The following is a 16,550-nucleotide window of genomic DNA, read 5'->3' on the forward strand; positions in this document are numbered from 1 at the left end:
ATCCCTGCTTTCCACAAGCAGCCAGAATGCCAGTCTCCCCAGGAACTTACTCAGCCTGTATTAACTTTCCAACCCGGTTGTCATGCAAGTCTTATGAAAGCACCATGAAATGTAGGTTTGTGCTCCCAGCGGAGATCTCCAGAGCTAGGTATTCAGCAGTCCCAAGCCTTCCACTCCCTACCTGCTCCGTTTCTCTTCCTACTACCGGTCAACTGGGGTCGTGGAGGGGCTCCGGTCCCGCTGAGCCACAGCTCTGGTACGTTACCCCGTTTGGTGAGGTCTACTCTTTTCTCCAGGTGTGTGCTGTCTGAAGCCGTCTTCTTTCCTGTTGCTCTCTCAGGATTAGTTGGGCCAATTAAATTTTCTAATTGTATCCAGTTTTACGTGGAAGCCCCTGTCTCTCCTCTCACGCCACCATCTTTAATGTTAATTGGTTATTTAATATTTTCCTATTGAATTGAGCATTCTAGACTTTCTGTTCCAGACCCTTGAGCATGCATTTATGTCTCTATTAAGATGAATTCAAAATAATTTTCTAGAGAGAATTTTGGCCTTGTTTCCTCCCTGCTAATATCTAAATAGATAAAGGATAATCTCATCATCAAGCAGGTATCATTGGTAGGTTGCATTGTATTCACAAGTTCTTGACCCTATCTCCATCCATCTCCATTGCCTATTAAGGCCCGTATTTAACAGGTAGCATAGGAGAGCTGTATTGAATTCTTATCAGAGTTCAAACTCAATCTTATTAACTCCCAGTATCTATCAAAATTTTGCCTGTGATAAAGTGTTTTGGGAATATTGCTTAAAGGTTAAGAAGGACACTTGTATTTACAGATGATGGAAATTGACCACTGAACCAGCCCAGAATAGTAGAGAGCTGTGTATCTAGACTGTATTGTATCTGACCCTTAATAGAATTGCTTTTACTGAATTAGACTGATACCATCATCTTGTAGTAACGGTTGCCATGAGAAACTGTCGTGTTTGGATCTGTTAAAATCATTGTTTATGCCATTATATATTTTCTTCGTTATGAGGCCCCATCAAATTTCTCACTGGTTTTGGATTCTCCTATGCATTGGTGTTAATAGTTAATTGCCTCTGAAAGGCTTATCTGACGAGATTACTTTTTTATATTAGTTGTTTGAAACCTTAGAGTCAAATAAAAGTGTTACGTAAGAAATGTGTAGGTTATTGTGGCATATATTTTTCTGCCTCCAATTCCAATTTATGCTGTCTAGCCTAAGATGAATTTTTGTATGTTTTGCTAAATCCTCTTCTAGAACTGGCAGAGTATAAATAAACCATCAAACATTCTCGATTCTAGACTTTCTTTACAAAGACTAGTATATAATCTTAATAGCAACAGTCATCTGTACACTGCTTACAGTGTACCAGGCATTTTGGTAAGCACTTAAGATATTAATCTCAGTAAGCATTGATAATATTAGTATTTCTGTTTTATACTTGAGGAAAAACTAAGACATAGAGACGCCTGTTAGTATGGGGTGGAGGTAGGACTCAAATCCAGGTAGCCTGGCTCTATAGTCTGCCCTTACCCACTAGACTATGCTGCTTTTCCAGTCTGAAGATTTAAGAATGACTGTGAGAGTACACATTCCCTGCCTTCCCTGCCTGAAGCGCCAGTGTGTATAAATGAAGCATGTAATTTTAAGATCATTGTGGATGATAATTTCATATTTGGATGTGTATTGTGTCTAGGCTTGCCTTTCCTATCCAATTAATGAGGTCTGAGAAGTTGGCACAAAAGAGCAAAAGTTTTTTCCACTGGATGTTTTTTCAGACATTTTTTTTCTCAAATTTGTGAAATAAACCAAATTGAATTAAGTTGGTAAGTGCCAATTTAGGTTGAGGACAGTGTAATCTGAATTATGTTCATTTGAATTTGGTGGTAGAGTTCTGTTTCTGCCACATTCAGTGATTTGGGACATGATTGAGCATATTTCTGTTTCATACTGCTGCCCTTCTATCTTTTAGAGTTAATACTGTACCTATGCTGAGAATTCAGTGAAGTATATGTGAAATCTTTGTGCTTCTAATTTGAAATAAAATGGTGGTATGCTTAGAAATACTATTAGCTAGAGGAAAAGAAAACCACCCCTTGAATCTGTGGCTTCATTTCAAAAATTTATACTTTTTGCTTTGACAGTTAAAGAGGAATTAGTAAACAATGCATGCAGAAGTGGCCAGACCTCAGTAATTACCCTTTGCAGTACACAGAAGAGAAGTCTTCATCTTAGTTTTTCTATGAACGTGAGACTACCATCATCAAAATCACCTGTGCTGCTTGTTAAAAATCCAAATTCCTGGGCCCCATTGCTGACAGAATGAATCAGAATCTCTGGTTTGGGCCTACTATAAGCACTTTCACTAAAGTTGGTGCACATCACAGCTTACAAATTACAGTTTTAGAGCTTGCCTGGTAAGAATTGTTTTGGAAGCTCTTAAATGTTTAGAAATATACTGTTTTCTAAAGATCCTGACAAAGTCCTTTGTGGTCAGCGGTACAGTAGATTGAAAAACCAAACTTTAAAAAAATATGTAACTATACTTTTTTATACCATTGACGTACGATCTTATATTGATTTCAAATATATGACACCATGGTTCAAGAGTTACCCATATTATTAAATCCTCACCCCCTGTAGTGCAGTTACTATTTGTCAACATAGAAAGATGGAGAACCAAGTTTTTTGAGTCAGTGAAGATGTAATGGCACCTTAAATTCATAAAAAGTTTCTATTTCCTTGTCACAAGTCTTGACCTGTGGCCCTGATTGTGGCCTCCATGTGAATAGTGAGACTGAAAGCCAGCTTTTAGTTGGCCTGATGAATCAGCCCTCAGAACAACAGTTTGAACAGGGGAGGTCCTTGCCTACTCTTGATGTTAGTCTTGGAAAATTTGTACTCATTTCTTGTAGGACTATTTTTTTAGTCAGTGTCTCTTAGGAGTTACAGTGTTTTTCTGTCTTTGATCCAGTGATTCTGTCTCTAGCAACTTGCTCTTTTACAGTGTTTTGAGTTTGTGAGAGACTCATAAATTTTTTTCAAAGAAGTACATAATTTTGTGAATTCCCAAAGGAACTTTCTCTTTTTTTGCCATTTGGTTAAATATGTGCATAGTATATGAGAGAAATAAATTGAAATAAAGTATTTCATTTTGATCAGTATATTATTAAACTATATTATAAACTTTAATTCCTTTAACTATAGTACATGTCTATAAAGACAAATGAATTTTCCCAGATTAGTGATGTGCAGTGTTTATTTTAATTGTGTAATAAAACATAATTAGTCTACAAATTTTAAATGATGTGCTTTGGGGACTGAATATGAAGTTTAATGTTTTAATTTATATATTCAACAAGAGCTAGGGTAGGGATTGCTTTCCTGACCTGATGTTTTGAGAAACTTGGGTTACACTCTTTGTCAGCTTGTTCATCTTTTATAATGTTCAAGCTTTATTTCCCAATGGAAATCTAAGTGAGAGGTTTCAGGCTGCTATTTATAAACACTTCCTCAGAAGCAAATTATCCTGCTCCCCCAAAATAACAAAACAAAATCATCTACATTGGATATTACCACTTTTCTTTAACCCTGGCATTTCAAATACAATAAACATTTTTATATGACATGAAATTCATGCACATATATATTTCTAATAGAATATTGCAAATAATGAGATAAAGATTATCCAGATAAAATTTACCACTTTTATACTCTGTTAACTTGCTGTATCTCAGTGTTGTTTGTGTTTTTCTTTGTCTTTAGCCAGCAATCTGTTATGAGTACAGATTGATACATAACTAAGAAAAACCGTTTAAAACAATGTAGTCAAAAACATTCGGGTCTCTACTTGTATTGAGCTGAATAAGTGCCTTAAGTGGCTAACTTAGAAACCAGTTCATCTGCTTGATGAGAAACTCGTGTAAAAGCTTTCAAGTTGGCCTACTTTAAAGAAAATAATTTTGTATGTGTGTTTTAAACACAGAAAGTGAAATGGAGACTTAGTATTACCTTTAATAACATGTTATTGCTGGAACAACTGGTACATAAACAAATATAGACATTCTGAGAAGTAGATACCAGGATATTTATTGCTACTTTGTAATGATTATAAAAATAAGACAGATAGAGAAATGGAAGGAGGAAGAAAGAGGCAGCAATCTAAATGTCCATTAGTAAGTAATGACGGAGTACTGCATATACAGTGGAAAACTTCACCTTTGTGTGCCAGTATGGAAAGCAACTTGCAAAGCACCATATATCATATGAAACTGCTTTTGTATAAAATAAGTATACTTATGCATGGGAGTTGTCTGGAAAAATATATATACCACACTGTTAATAGGACGGGGGTGGGGATTTAAGATGGGGAAGGATGGATGATTGAGGAAAACTTATTTTTAAATTATGCACTTCTAAATTGTGATGTGGGATTGATTAATTTTGTTTTAAGCCATTAGCATGTATAAAATTATTTTAAAACTAACTTAAAAGACCACTAAATTCAAGTGTCAACCTTTTTGGAAGCACTTAATTACATGCTGTCTTTAACAATTTTTATTATTTTAGGTAATAGTCCCTCCCATACAACATTGTGATGATGAATCTATGATCTTGTTAAAGTGAGGTGCTATGTGCTGTTACTTCTTTATTTCCAGGACCTAGCCATTGTCACCATAGTAGCTACTTAATACATATTTAAATAAAGAAGAAAGGTATGGCTGAAATATATATGAGATATATTGCATGAACAATCCTGCTAGTATTTATAGACGTTAAAAAATTATTTTTATGTCCCGAGACCATCTCATAGAAGTTAAAAGATTATTTTTATGTCCCGAGACCATCTCAGACAGTTCATTTTTACTGGGTTAAACTTTAGTTCCCTTTTCTCAACTTCCCTTTGGTTTGAGTTTTAGGACTAACCCACTGCACTTAACATATAAATTCTTTGAAATATTAGAGATTACAGAATTGTGACTGTATTAAAACTATATTGAGTCTAACTATGTAAATCTCTCCAGCATTGCCTTCATAATAAACGCAACAGTCTGGGTTCCTGTATGCAGAAAAATGCCACTTACACCTTCTTTCCCTTGCCTTCCACAAGGATTCTGATAATCCTGACCTTCGAGACCGGGGCTATATTTATTGGCGCCTTCTCTCAACGGATCCTGTCACAGCCAAAGAAGTAGTCTTGTCTGAGAAGCCACTGATCTCTGAAGAGACAGATCTTATTGAGCCAACTCTACTGGATGAACTAATCTGCCACATTGGTTCTTTGGCCTCTGTGTACCATAAACCTCCTAATGCGTTTGTGGAAGGCAGTCATGGAATCCATCGCAAACACTTGCCAATACATCATGGGAGGTAAGCAGGTGAAATAGATGAATTAGAGTGAGAAGTGACTCTGTTTAGACAGAGTTGGTTTTCTTCATGTTTTTATAATGTAGAAAAGAACTTGCATGCATTTTGCCTACCTGCTAGACTGCCCTGAGGGTTTCATCTGAATACAGTGAGCACACATACAATGACAGACAGAGGCCCCTCTGTGTTCTAATCTGGGAGAAGATAGGATTGTGGCTTTCATGGTGGTGCAGACCTTCTAAACTGATAAAATGTGAAAGCTGCTTAGGTCTCCAGTAAGAGGCTAGAAATCTTCCCAGGGTTGAAAACTTGGAAGAACTCCTATATGTACATTTAGCTATCTTTAGCCTTTAACTTTGGTTGGGGCTCACGGAGAAAGTTATCAGATATTGCTTCCCTTACACTGTAAAGCTGTTAATGAAATAATATTTACAGGTTGTTTTATAAAAGCAGCTTACATTCTTTGTGGACATTGATTCTCAGTTTTACTTGTGCCTGTTTTAGCAAATTAAATTGATCATCTCAATAAGGAAATTCTGTTATGAATAGGTTCTCAGGTAACGTAAAACTTGTAAGGTATCTTAAAATTTTAGTTTGGGAGGAATGACTGTAATAAACTCTTATAGTGGGAATCTTGGAATCCTTTTGCAGTCTCCTTCATTAATCATAGTAAGGCTTAAATCTAAGTAGAATTTAATCCCAGAGGCATTAGAGTACTGCACTTCCATTAAAGAGTGTCTCGTACCATTCTCTAATATACACTGTGGTTTAAGTGGTTAATGAGTAGCCAGAGTGCAGGATTTATTGCTTTACAAATTAGCGTAGTCAACATTTTGGGTTGACTATTTAAAGTCTATTTAAACAGACTGTGGGCACAGATAGACAAAAAGGAAAGGGCGATACCAAAAAAACTTAGTTTCTTTCATTAGCCTTTATTTGAGTTGAGTCTTTGGTTTTAGGGTAAGTGCTATGATTTTCACCCGTAGGGGATTTGAGGCTTCATAAGGATCAGGCCTTGTAGTAATAGTGTGGTTTTCCTTGTAGGCAGGCATATTTAACATTCTCTAGATACGACCATTTGATTTTAAGGTCTCTCTCCTTGTCTGTGCTCTTGAGTTTTGATAAGAGAGAGGAATTTTCTGATAACTTTTGATCCTCACCTGGGAGAGGGAAAGTTAAAGTAACAAACAGAACAGCCCTTTCTAGAACACAGGGTAAGAACCAATATTTAAACTATTTAAAAAGAAACAGTCTCTTATATAGGGTCTTTACCTGATTAATAGCCTTTAATTTCTTACCTTCACAATACCATATGTGGTTCGTCTTTTTAGATAACCTTTCTGTCCATTTGTCCTTGTTTTCTGTTCGTAAAGGAAACACAAACACAGAAAAGTCCCTTTTGAAATAAATAGGGGCGGTATATTGCTGTAAATGGCATGTCTCTAGTAGTCCTGACATTACCTAGCTCTCTTCTGCAGCATAAGGTTAATAATGATATTCTTCTGACATGAAATAACAGCAACATTATAAAACCTTATTCTGCCTCTTCTAGAAGTGTAAAAATACTTACCTTCAGTAAGTCTTTTAAAATCACTTGGGAAAGAAAGGGAAGTGCTTTTCAGTTGGGTGTTGCTTGTAGTACTTGTTAGCTGTAGGGGTGAGATGGTAAATAGTTGTCTAATTTAGAAAAATCTCAATTTTTAAAAAAATTCTTGCTTTGACAGTTGTGCAGTTAATGTCCCATGAATTCACAATGGGAAACATTTTCATGTTAATTTTCTTGTATTTTCCACTAGGAATGAATGCATAATAATGATTTACCATGTTTGTAACTTGTAGAAATTTTTGGATCATTTACCTCTTTTCATCTGACTCACTTTGTCTTATCATAATACTCTTCCTTTTCCATTACAGTGAAGGAATATATGTACCTTGTTCACCTATTCTGCCTTCTATTTCAAGGTTCTGATAAACAGTGTGACAGAACATCTCCTTAAATGGTACGTGTCACAAGATGAGAGAATTTACATCTGCAGAGAATAAATGCCCTTTATAGAGATCTCATGTACTTCTTGCCAGATGTATATGAAATCGCTTCCCCTTTTGGCTTTATTAATTTGGGGCTTATATTTGCCCCACCCTGTCTACATACTTCTCATCTTGGCTTCCTTGACACTTTTTTTTCCCTAGGTTATCTTCCTTAGCTTATTTTTCTCTCTTTAATCTTTGCAATTCTGTGTTCATTCCCTTCTTGATTATTAATCTTGTTTGTATCACAAGGTTCATTCTGAACCTTCTCTTTCTGTGTTTGTCTTTGTATTCTCTTGGCAGAATTCATCTGCTAAAAACAGCAATACCAGACAGAAGGTTTTACAGTTTACACCATGTTTTCATTTGATCCTCTAAAATAAAACCGTGTTTTGGTAACATTGTTATCATATTATTGGTGAGCAAACTGTCTCAGAGTTGTTGTCACTTGCCGAAGATGATGCAAGTCGTAGTTGTTGGAGTACCACTTGATCTTGGTACTCTTATTCTAGACCCCCTACTCTTGTCACCACATTACAGTTATACTCTGCTGATTTCACCTGAGATGTGTATATGAATTTCTTACAAGTTTACCTCTCTGCCAGTCCCTTCTCCGTAGCTTACTATTGAACTTCTTTTTTTTTACTTGAAACTTAACAGTTGAAAATAGTGTATTATTTTTCCCATTATCCTTCCAGATTGCTCTGTGATTATAAGGAGCATCACTAATGTTCTGCTGCTTAGTTTTTGTTTGTGTATTCTCTGAGTTTGAGTCTTCATTGTTTGTCTTCTGTCTTCAAGTGTTGTCGAAACCTATCTAGTTTTTTTGGTTTTGTATTTTAAAAAAATATTTGTTTATTAATGGACTTTTTTTCTTCTACATTTTTTCTTTTATTAAGGTATTATTGATATGCATACACTCTTATGAAGGTTTCACTAGAAAAAAACAATGTGGTAATGTGGTTACTACATTTACCCATATTATCAAGTCCCCACTCATACCCCATTGCAGTAACTGTCCATCAGTGTATAAGATGCCACAGATTCACTATTTGCCTTCTCTGTGCTACATTGTCTTCCCCATGACCCCTCACACCATGTGTACTAAACATAATACCCCTCAATCCCTTTCTCCCTCCCTCCTTCCCTCCCTCCCTCCCCATCTGTCCTCCCACACCCCTCCCGTTTGGTAACCGCTAGTCTCTTGGAGTCTGTGAGTCTGCTGCTGTTTTGTTCCTTCAGTTTTGCTCCATTGTTATATTCTACAAATGAGGGAAATCATTGGGCACTTGTCTTTCTCTGCCTGGCTTATTTCACTGAGCATAGTATCCTCCAGCTCCATCCATGTTGTTTCAAATGGTTAAGATTTGTTTCTTTCTTATTGCTGAATAGTATTCCATTGTGTATATGTACCATGTCTAATTTATCCATTCATCTACTGATGGACACTTGGGTTGCTTCCATTTCTTGGCTGTTGTAAATAGTGCTGCAATAAACATAGAGGTGCATATGTGTTTTTAAACCTGAGAACTTGTATTCTTTTTTTTTTTCTTTTTCCCCACCCTTGTACCTCCCTTCCCACCCATCCTCTCCAGTCCCTTTCCCTTTGGTAACTATTAGTTCATTTGTAGGTTCTGTGATTCTGCTGCTGTTTTGTTCCTTCAGTTTTCCTTTGTTCTTATACTCCACATATGAGTGAAATCATTTGGTACTTGTCTTTCTCTGCCTGGCTTATTTCACTGAGCATAATACCCTCTAGCTCCATCCATGTTGTTGCAAATGGTAGGATCTGTTTTTTTCTTATGGCTGAGTAATATTCCATTGTAAATATGCACCACATCTTCTTTATCCATTCATCTACTGATGGACACTTAGGTTGCTTCCATATCTTAGCTATTGTAAATAGTGCAGCGATAAACATAGGGGTGCATCTGTCTTTTTCAAACTGGAGTGCTGCATTCTTAGGGTAAATTCCTAGAAGTGGAATTCCTGCGTCAAATGGTATTTCTATTTTGAGCATTTTGAGGAACTTCCATACTGCTTTCCACAATGGATGAACTAATTTACATTCCCACCAGCAGTGTAAGAGTGTTGCCCTTTCTCCACAACCTCGCCAACATTTGTTGTTTGTCTTTTCAATGATGGCGATCCTTACTGGTGTGCGGTGATATCTCATCGTGGTTTTAATTTGCATTTCTCTGATGACATGCAATGTGGAACATCTTTTCATGTGTCTGTTGGCCATCTGAATTTCTTATTTAGAGAACTGTCTATTCAGGTCCTGTGCCCATTTTTTAATTGGATTATTTGCTTTTTGTTTGTTGAGGCATGTGAGCTCTGTATATATTTTGGATGTCAACACTTTATCGGATCTGTCATTTATGAATGTATTCTCCCATACTGTAGGATACCTTTTTGTTTTATTGATGGTGTCCTTTGCTGTACAGAAGCTTTTTAGCTTGATATAGTCCCACTTGTTCATTTTTGCTTTTGTTTTCCTTGCCCGGGAAGATATGTTCATGAAGAAGTCGCTCATGTTTATGTCCAAGAGATTTTTGCCTATGTTTTTTTCTAAGAGTTTTATGGTTTCATGACTGACATTCAGGTTTTTGATCCATTTCGAATTTACTTTTGTGTATGGGGTTAGACAGTGATCCAGTTTCATTCTCTTACATGTAGATGTCCAGTTTTGCCAGCACCATCTGTTGAAGACACTGTCATTTGTCATTTCCCCATAGTATGTCCATGGCTCCTTTTTCATATATTAATTGACCATATATGTTTGGATTAATGTTTGGAGTCCCTATTCTGTTCCACTGGTCTGTGGCTCTGTTCCTGTGCCAGTACCAAACTGTCTTGATTACTGTGGCTTTGTAGTAGAGCTTGAAGTTGGGGAGCGAGATCGCCCTCACTTTATTCTTCGTTCTCAGGATTGCTTTGGCTATTCGGAGTCTTTGGTGGTTCCACATGAATTTTACAAGTATTTGTTCCAGTTCATTGAAGAATGTTGTTGGTAATTTGATAGGGATTGCATCAAATCTGTATATTGCTTTGGGCACTATGGCCATTTTGATGATATTAATTCTTCGTAGCCAAGAGCATGGGATGAATTTCCATTTGTTAGTGTCCTCTTTAGTTTCTCTTGAGTGTCTTATAGTTTTCAGGATATAGGTCTTTCACTTCTTTGGTAAGGTTTATTCCTAAGTATTTTATTCTTTTTGATGCACTTGTGAATGGAATTGTTTTCCTGATTTCTCTTTCTATTAGTTCATTGTTAGTGTATAGGAAAGCCACAGATTTCTGTGTGTTAATTTTGTATCCTGTAACTTTGCTGTATTCTGATATCAGTTCTAGTAATTTTGGAGTGGAGTCTTTAGGGTTTTTTTATGTACAATATCATGTCATCTGCATATAGTGACAGTTTGACTTCTTCTTTACCAATCTGGATTCCTTATATTTCTTTGTTTTGTCTAATTGCCATGGCTAGGACCTCCAGTACTATGTTGAATAACAGTGGAGAGAGTGGGCATCCCTGTCTTCTTCCCGATCTCAGAGGAAAAGCTTTCAGCTTTTCACTGTTCAGTATGATGTTGGCTGTGGGTTTATCATATATATGGCCTTTATTATGTTGAGGTACCTGCCCTCTATACCCATTTTGCTGAGAGTTTTTATGATGAATGGATGTTGAATTTTGTCGAATGCTTTTTCAGCATCTATGGAGATGATCATGTGCTTTTTGTCCTTTTTGTTTATGTGGTGGATGATATTGATGGATGTTTGAATGTTGTACCATCCTTGCATCCCTGAGATGAATCCCACTTGGTCATGGTGTATGATCCTTTTTATGTATTTTTGAATTCGGTTTGCTAATATTTTGTTGAGTATTTTTGCATCTACATTCATCAGGGATATTGGTCTGTAGTTTTCTTTTTTGGTGGGATCTTTGACTGGTTTTGGTATTAGGATGATGTTGGCTCCATAGAATGAGTTTGGGAGTATTCGCTCCTCTTCTATTTTTTGGAAAACTTTAAGGAGAATGGATAGTATGTCTTCTCTGTATGTCTTATAAAATTCCGAGGTAAATTCATCTGTCCTGGGGGTTTTGTTCTTGGGTAGTTTTTTGATTACCGCTTCAATTTCTTTACTGGTAATTGGTTTGTTTAGATTTTGTGTTTCTTCCTTGGTCAGTCTTGGAACATTGTATTTTTCTAAGAAGTTGTGCATTTCTTCTAGGTTTTCCAGCTTCTTAGCATATAGGTGTTTGTAGTAGTCTCTAATAATTCTTTTTTTTTCTGTTGGGTCTGTTGTGATGTTTCCTTTCTCATTTCTGATTCTGTTGATGTGTGTTGATTCTCTTTTTCTCTTAATAAGTCTGGCTAGAGACTTATCTATTTTGTTTATTTTCTCAAAGGACCATCTCTTGGTTTCATTGATTTTTTCTATTCTTTTATTCTTCTCAATTTTATTTATTTCTTCTCTGATCTTTATTATGTCCCTCCTTCTGTTGACTTTAGGCCTCATTTCTTCTTCTTTTTCCAATTTTGATAATTGTGATGTTAGACTATTTATTTGCTTTTGTTCTTCCTTCTTTAAATATGCCCGGATTGCTATATACTTTCCTCTTAGGACTGCTTTCGCTGCATTCCACAGAAGTTGGGGCTTTGTGTGGTTGTCATTTATTTCCATATATTGCTGGATCTCCATTTTAATTTGGTCATTGATCCATTGACTATTTAGGAGCATGTTGTTAAGCCTCCATGTGTTTGTGAGCCTTTTCACTTTCTTTGTACAATTTATTTCTAGTTTTATACCTTTGTGGTCTGAGAGGTTGGTTGGTAGAATTTCAATGTTTTTTAATTTACTGAGGCTCTTTTTGTGGCCTAGTATGTGGTCTATTCTGGAGAATGTTCCATGTGTACTTGAGAATAATGTGTATACTGTTGCTTTTGGGTGTAGTGTTCTATAGATGTCTATTAGGTCCATCTGTTCTAGTGTGTTGTTCAGTGCCTCTGTGTCCTTACTTACTTTCTGTCTCGTGGATCTGTCCTTTGGAGTGAATGGTGTGTTGAAGTCTCCTAAAATGAATGCATTGCATTCTATTTCCTCCTTTAGTTCTGTTAGTATTTGTTTCACATATGCTGGTGCTCCTGTGTTGGGTGCATATATATTTATAATGGTTATATCCTCTTGTTGGACTTAGCCCTTTATCATTATGTAATGTCCTTCTTTATCGCTTGTTACTTTCTTTGTTTTGAAGTCTATTTTGTGTGATACTAGTACTGCCACACTTGCTTTTTTCTCCCTATTGTTTGCATCAAATATCTTTTTCCATCCCTTGACTTTTAGTCTGTGCATGTCTTTGGGTTTGAGGTGAGCCTCTTGTAAGCAGCATATAGATGGGTCTTGTTTTTTTATCCATTCAGTAACTTTGTGTCTTTTGATTGGTGCATTCAGTCCATTTACATTTAGGGTGATTATCAATAGGTATGTACTTATTGCCATTTCAGGCTTTAGATTCATGGTTACCAAAGGTTCCAGGTTACTTTCCTTACTATCTAAGAATCTAACTTAACTCGCTTAGTATGCTGTTACAAACACAATCTAAAGGTTGTTTTCTATTTCTCCTCCTTTTTCTTCCTTCTTCATTCTTCATATATTAGGTATCAAATTCTGTACTTTTTGTCTATCCCTTGATTGACTTTGGGGATAGTCAATTTAATTTTGCATTTGCCTCGTAATCAGCTGCTCCACCGTCGCTACTGTGGTTTTACTGCCTCTGGTGACAGCTATCCAACCCTAGGAACACTTCCATCTATAGCAGTCCCTCCAAAATAGACTGCAGAGATGGTTTGTGGGAGGTAAACTCTCTCAGCTTTTGCATATCTGGAAATTGTTTAATCCGCCTTCAAATTTAAATGATAATCTTGCCAGATAAAGTAATCTTGGTTCCAGGCCCTTCTGCTTCATGGCATTAAATACATCATGCCACTCCCTTCTGGCCTGTAAGGTTTCTGCTGAGAAGTCTGATGTTAGTCTGATGGGCTTTCCTTTGTATGTGATCTTAGTTCTGCCTCTGGCTGCTTTTAACAGTGTGTTCTTATCCTTGATCTTTCCCATTTTAATTACTATGTGTCTTGGTGTTGTCCTCCTTGGGTCCCTTGTGTTGGGAGATCTGTGGACCTCCGTGGCCTGAGAGAGTATCTCCTTCCCCAGATTGGGGATGTTTTCAGCAACTACCTCCTCAAAGACACTTTCTATCCCTTTCTCTCTCTCTTCTTCTTCAGGTATCCCTATAATGCGAATATTGTTCTGCTTGGATTGGTCACACAGTTCTCTCCATATTCTTTCATTTTTAGAGATCCTTTTTTCTCTCTGTGCCTCAGCTTCTTTGTATTCCTCTTCTCTAGTTTCTATTTCATTTATTGTCTCCTCCACCGTATCCAACCTGCTTTCAATACCCTCCATTGTGCTCTTCAACGATTGGATCTCCGACCTGAATTCATTCCTGAGTTCTTGGATGTCTTTCCATACCTCCGTTAGAATGTTGATGATTTTTATTTTGAAGTCCCTTTCAGGAAGAGTCACGAGGTACATATTATTTAAATCTTTCTCGGGACTTGTATTAATAATTTTACTCTGGACAAGGTTCCTTTGGTTTTTCATGTTTGTATATGGCGCCCTCTAGTGTCTAGAAGCTGTAGTGTGGAGCTGCTCAGCCCCTGTAGCAATGTTGGGGGATGCAGGGGAGAGATACTGGTGCCTGGGGGGAGGAGAGAGCTCTTCCCCACCTCCCAGCTGCTGTTCCTGTCTCCACTGCCTGAGCCAGTGGACCAGGCACACAGGTATAAGTTTTTGTCCCAGAGCTGCTGGATATGGATCCCTGCTTTCCACAAGCAGCCAGAATGCCAGTCTCCCCAGGAACTTACTCAGCCTGTATTAACTTTCCAACCCGGTTGTCATGCAAGTCTTATGAAAGCACCATGAAATGTAGGTTTGTGCTCCCAGCGGAGATCTCCAGAGCTAGGTATTCAGCAGTCCCAAGCCTTCCACTCCGTACCTGCTCCGTTTCTCTTCCTCCCCTCCGGTGAGCTTGGGTGGGGGAAGGGCTCGGGGGTCCCATGGAGCCATAGCTGTAGTACGTTATCCCGTTCCGTGAGGTCTGCTCCTTTCTCCAGGTGTGTGCATTCTGCTGCCATCCTCTTTCCTGTTTCTCTCTCAGAATTAGTTGGGCCAATTAAATTTTCTAATTGTATCCAGTTTTACGTGGAAGCCTCTGTCTCTCCTCTCACTCCGCCATCTTTAATCCATCTCCTATTTTGAGTTTTTTGAGTAACCTCCATACTGCTTTCCACAATGGTTGAACTAATTTACATTCATACCAGCAGTGTAGGAGGGTACCCCTTTTCTCCACATCCTCTCCAACATTTGTTGTTGTTTGTCTTTTGGATGTTGGCCATCCTAACTGGTATGAGGTGATATCTCATTCTGGTTTTAATTTGTATTTCTCTGGTCATCAGCAATCTTAAATTGCCACATTTCACTGTTGACAATTTGTTTCTTTTCTTTGTTAATAGATTGCTGACCATGCTAAATCCCCTTTCGGCTAAATATGATGATGGAAATGCAATGTAAAGCTTCTTCGCTACAGCCCATAAGGCTGGATATAATACTAGAATTTGCCTTTGAATCCAAAATTGTTTATAATACATTTAGTTTAAATTTCAGCTCTTCATTTTTTGACAATTCTATCCACTCCTCCTGCAGTGATACTTCCGCTATTTGTAGGTTCAAGGAAGATTCTAGGACCCAGTCTGGAATAATCATGTTGAATAAATCCTGAAATCTATTTGTAAAATCATCTTTAAGTGCTTCCAAATGCTGGCTTTAAACCAGATGTCATCATCATTTGTTTGCACTGAAGAAAGATTTGGAAACTGGTAAAATTGTCTTCGACTCAGATTTCATTTGTACAAGTCAGGTTTTGACACAAATGCAGAAATAGTTGCCTTGCCTTTGATCAAACTCACTATAAATAGAGTATTAATCATGCCTTTCATTGTGTTCATGCAAGTATTTCCCAAGGGGGCAGCGGCTGGTCCCCAACACCCCCTTAATATGTCTTGGACCAAAACCATCCCCCCAGATTTCTTCACTACCCACCAGTGGGCGGTACCACCCCTGTTGGGAACCAGGGATCTGGAACAGTCTCTTTGAGATACACTATGGAGATGCTTTGTGGGAGGTGAATTCTCTCAACTTTTGCCTATGTGGAAATTGTTTCAGCCTGGATTCAAACTTAAATGGTAATCTTGCCAGGTAGGGTATTCTTTGTTGGAGACCCTTTGGTTTCATTTCGTTAAGTATATCATGCCACTCCCTTCTGGCCTAGACGGTTTCTGCCGAGAAGTCTGCTGATAGCCTGATGGGGTTTCCTTTATAAGTGATCTTTTTTCTCTCTCTGGCTGCTTTCAGTACTCTCTCCTTGTCCTTGATCTTAGCCATTTTAATTATTCTTTGTCTTGGTGGTGTCTTTCTAGGGTTCCTTATGTTGAGAGATCTCTGTATTTCCAAGACCTGAGTGACTATTTCCTTCCCTAGATTGGGGAAGTTTTCAGCAATTATTTCCTCAAGAAACTTTCTATCCCCTTTTCACTTCTTCTTCTGGTATCTATAATGTGAATAGTGTTCTGTTTGGATTGGTTGCACAGTTGTCTTAACAATCTTTAATTCCTCTAGATCCTTTTTTCTTTCTGTGCCTGAGCTTATTTTTATTCCTATTCTCTAATTTCTATTTTATTCACCATCTCCTCTACCTCACCAATCTACTTTAAAATCCCTCCTGTGTATGTTTCATTTCAGATACTGCATTTTTCAAAATTTCTGTCCCTTTGTTGAAATCCTCCCTGGTATGTTGAGTATTTTTCTGTAGCTCTGTGAACATGTTTGTGGCTTTTATTTTGAAATCTTTATCAAGAAGATTTCAGGTCACCAAGCCCTGTTTCTTGCATTTTTTCTTGTAATTTTGTTTGGACCAAATTCCTTTGCCTCAATTTTTTAGTGTTTCTTATGAAATAATAACTCAGTGTAAACAGTGCCCTGTAATGCCCCAAAGCTCTACTCTGTGGA

General features: G+C 37.4%; 1 protein-coding gene across 8 annotated transcripts in view; it reads left to right on the top strand.

Moving 5' to 3' along the window:
* The window catches only part of LOC108407510 (adaptor related protein complex 2 subunit beta 1), a 148,206-nt gene that overhangs the window by 57,424 nt on the left and 74,232 nt on the right, over window positions 1-16,550 (top strand). For all 8 annotated transcript variants that reach the window (XM_073235250.1, XM_073235249.1, XM_073235252.1 and 5 more), the window contains one exon: window positions 5,140-5,399. In XM_073235250.1, the coding sequence (XP_073091351.1) occupies window positions 5,140-5,399 (260 nt within the window). The remainder of the gene's footprint in view (window positions 1-5,139; window positions 5,400-16,550) is intronic.

This window comes from Manis javanica, chromosome 4 (assembly GCF_040802235.1).
Source record: "Manis javanica isolate MJ-LG chromosome 4, MJ_LKY, whole genome shotgun sequence".
NCBI lineage: Eukaryota > Metazoa > Chordata > Mammalia > Pholidota > Manidae > Manis > Manis javanica.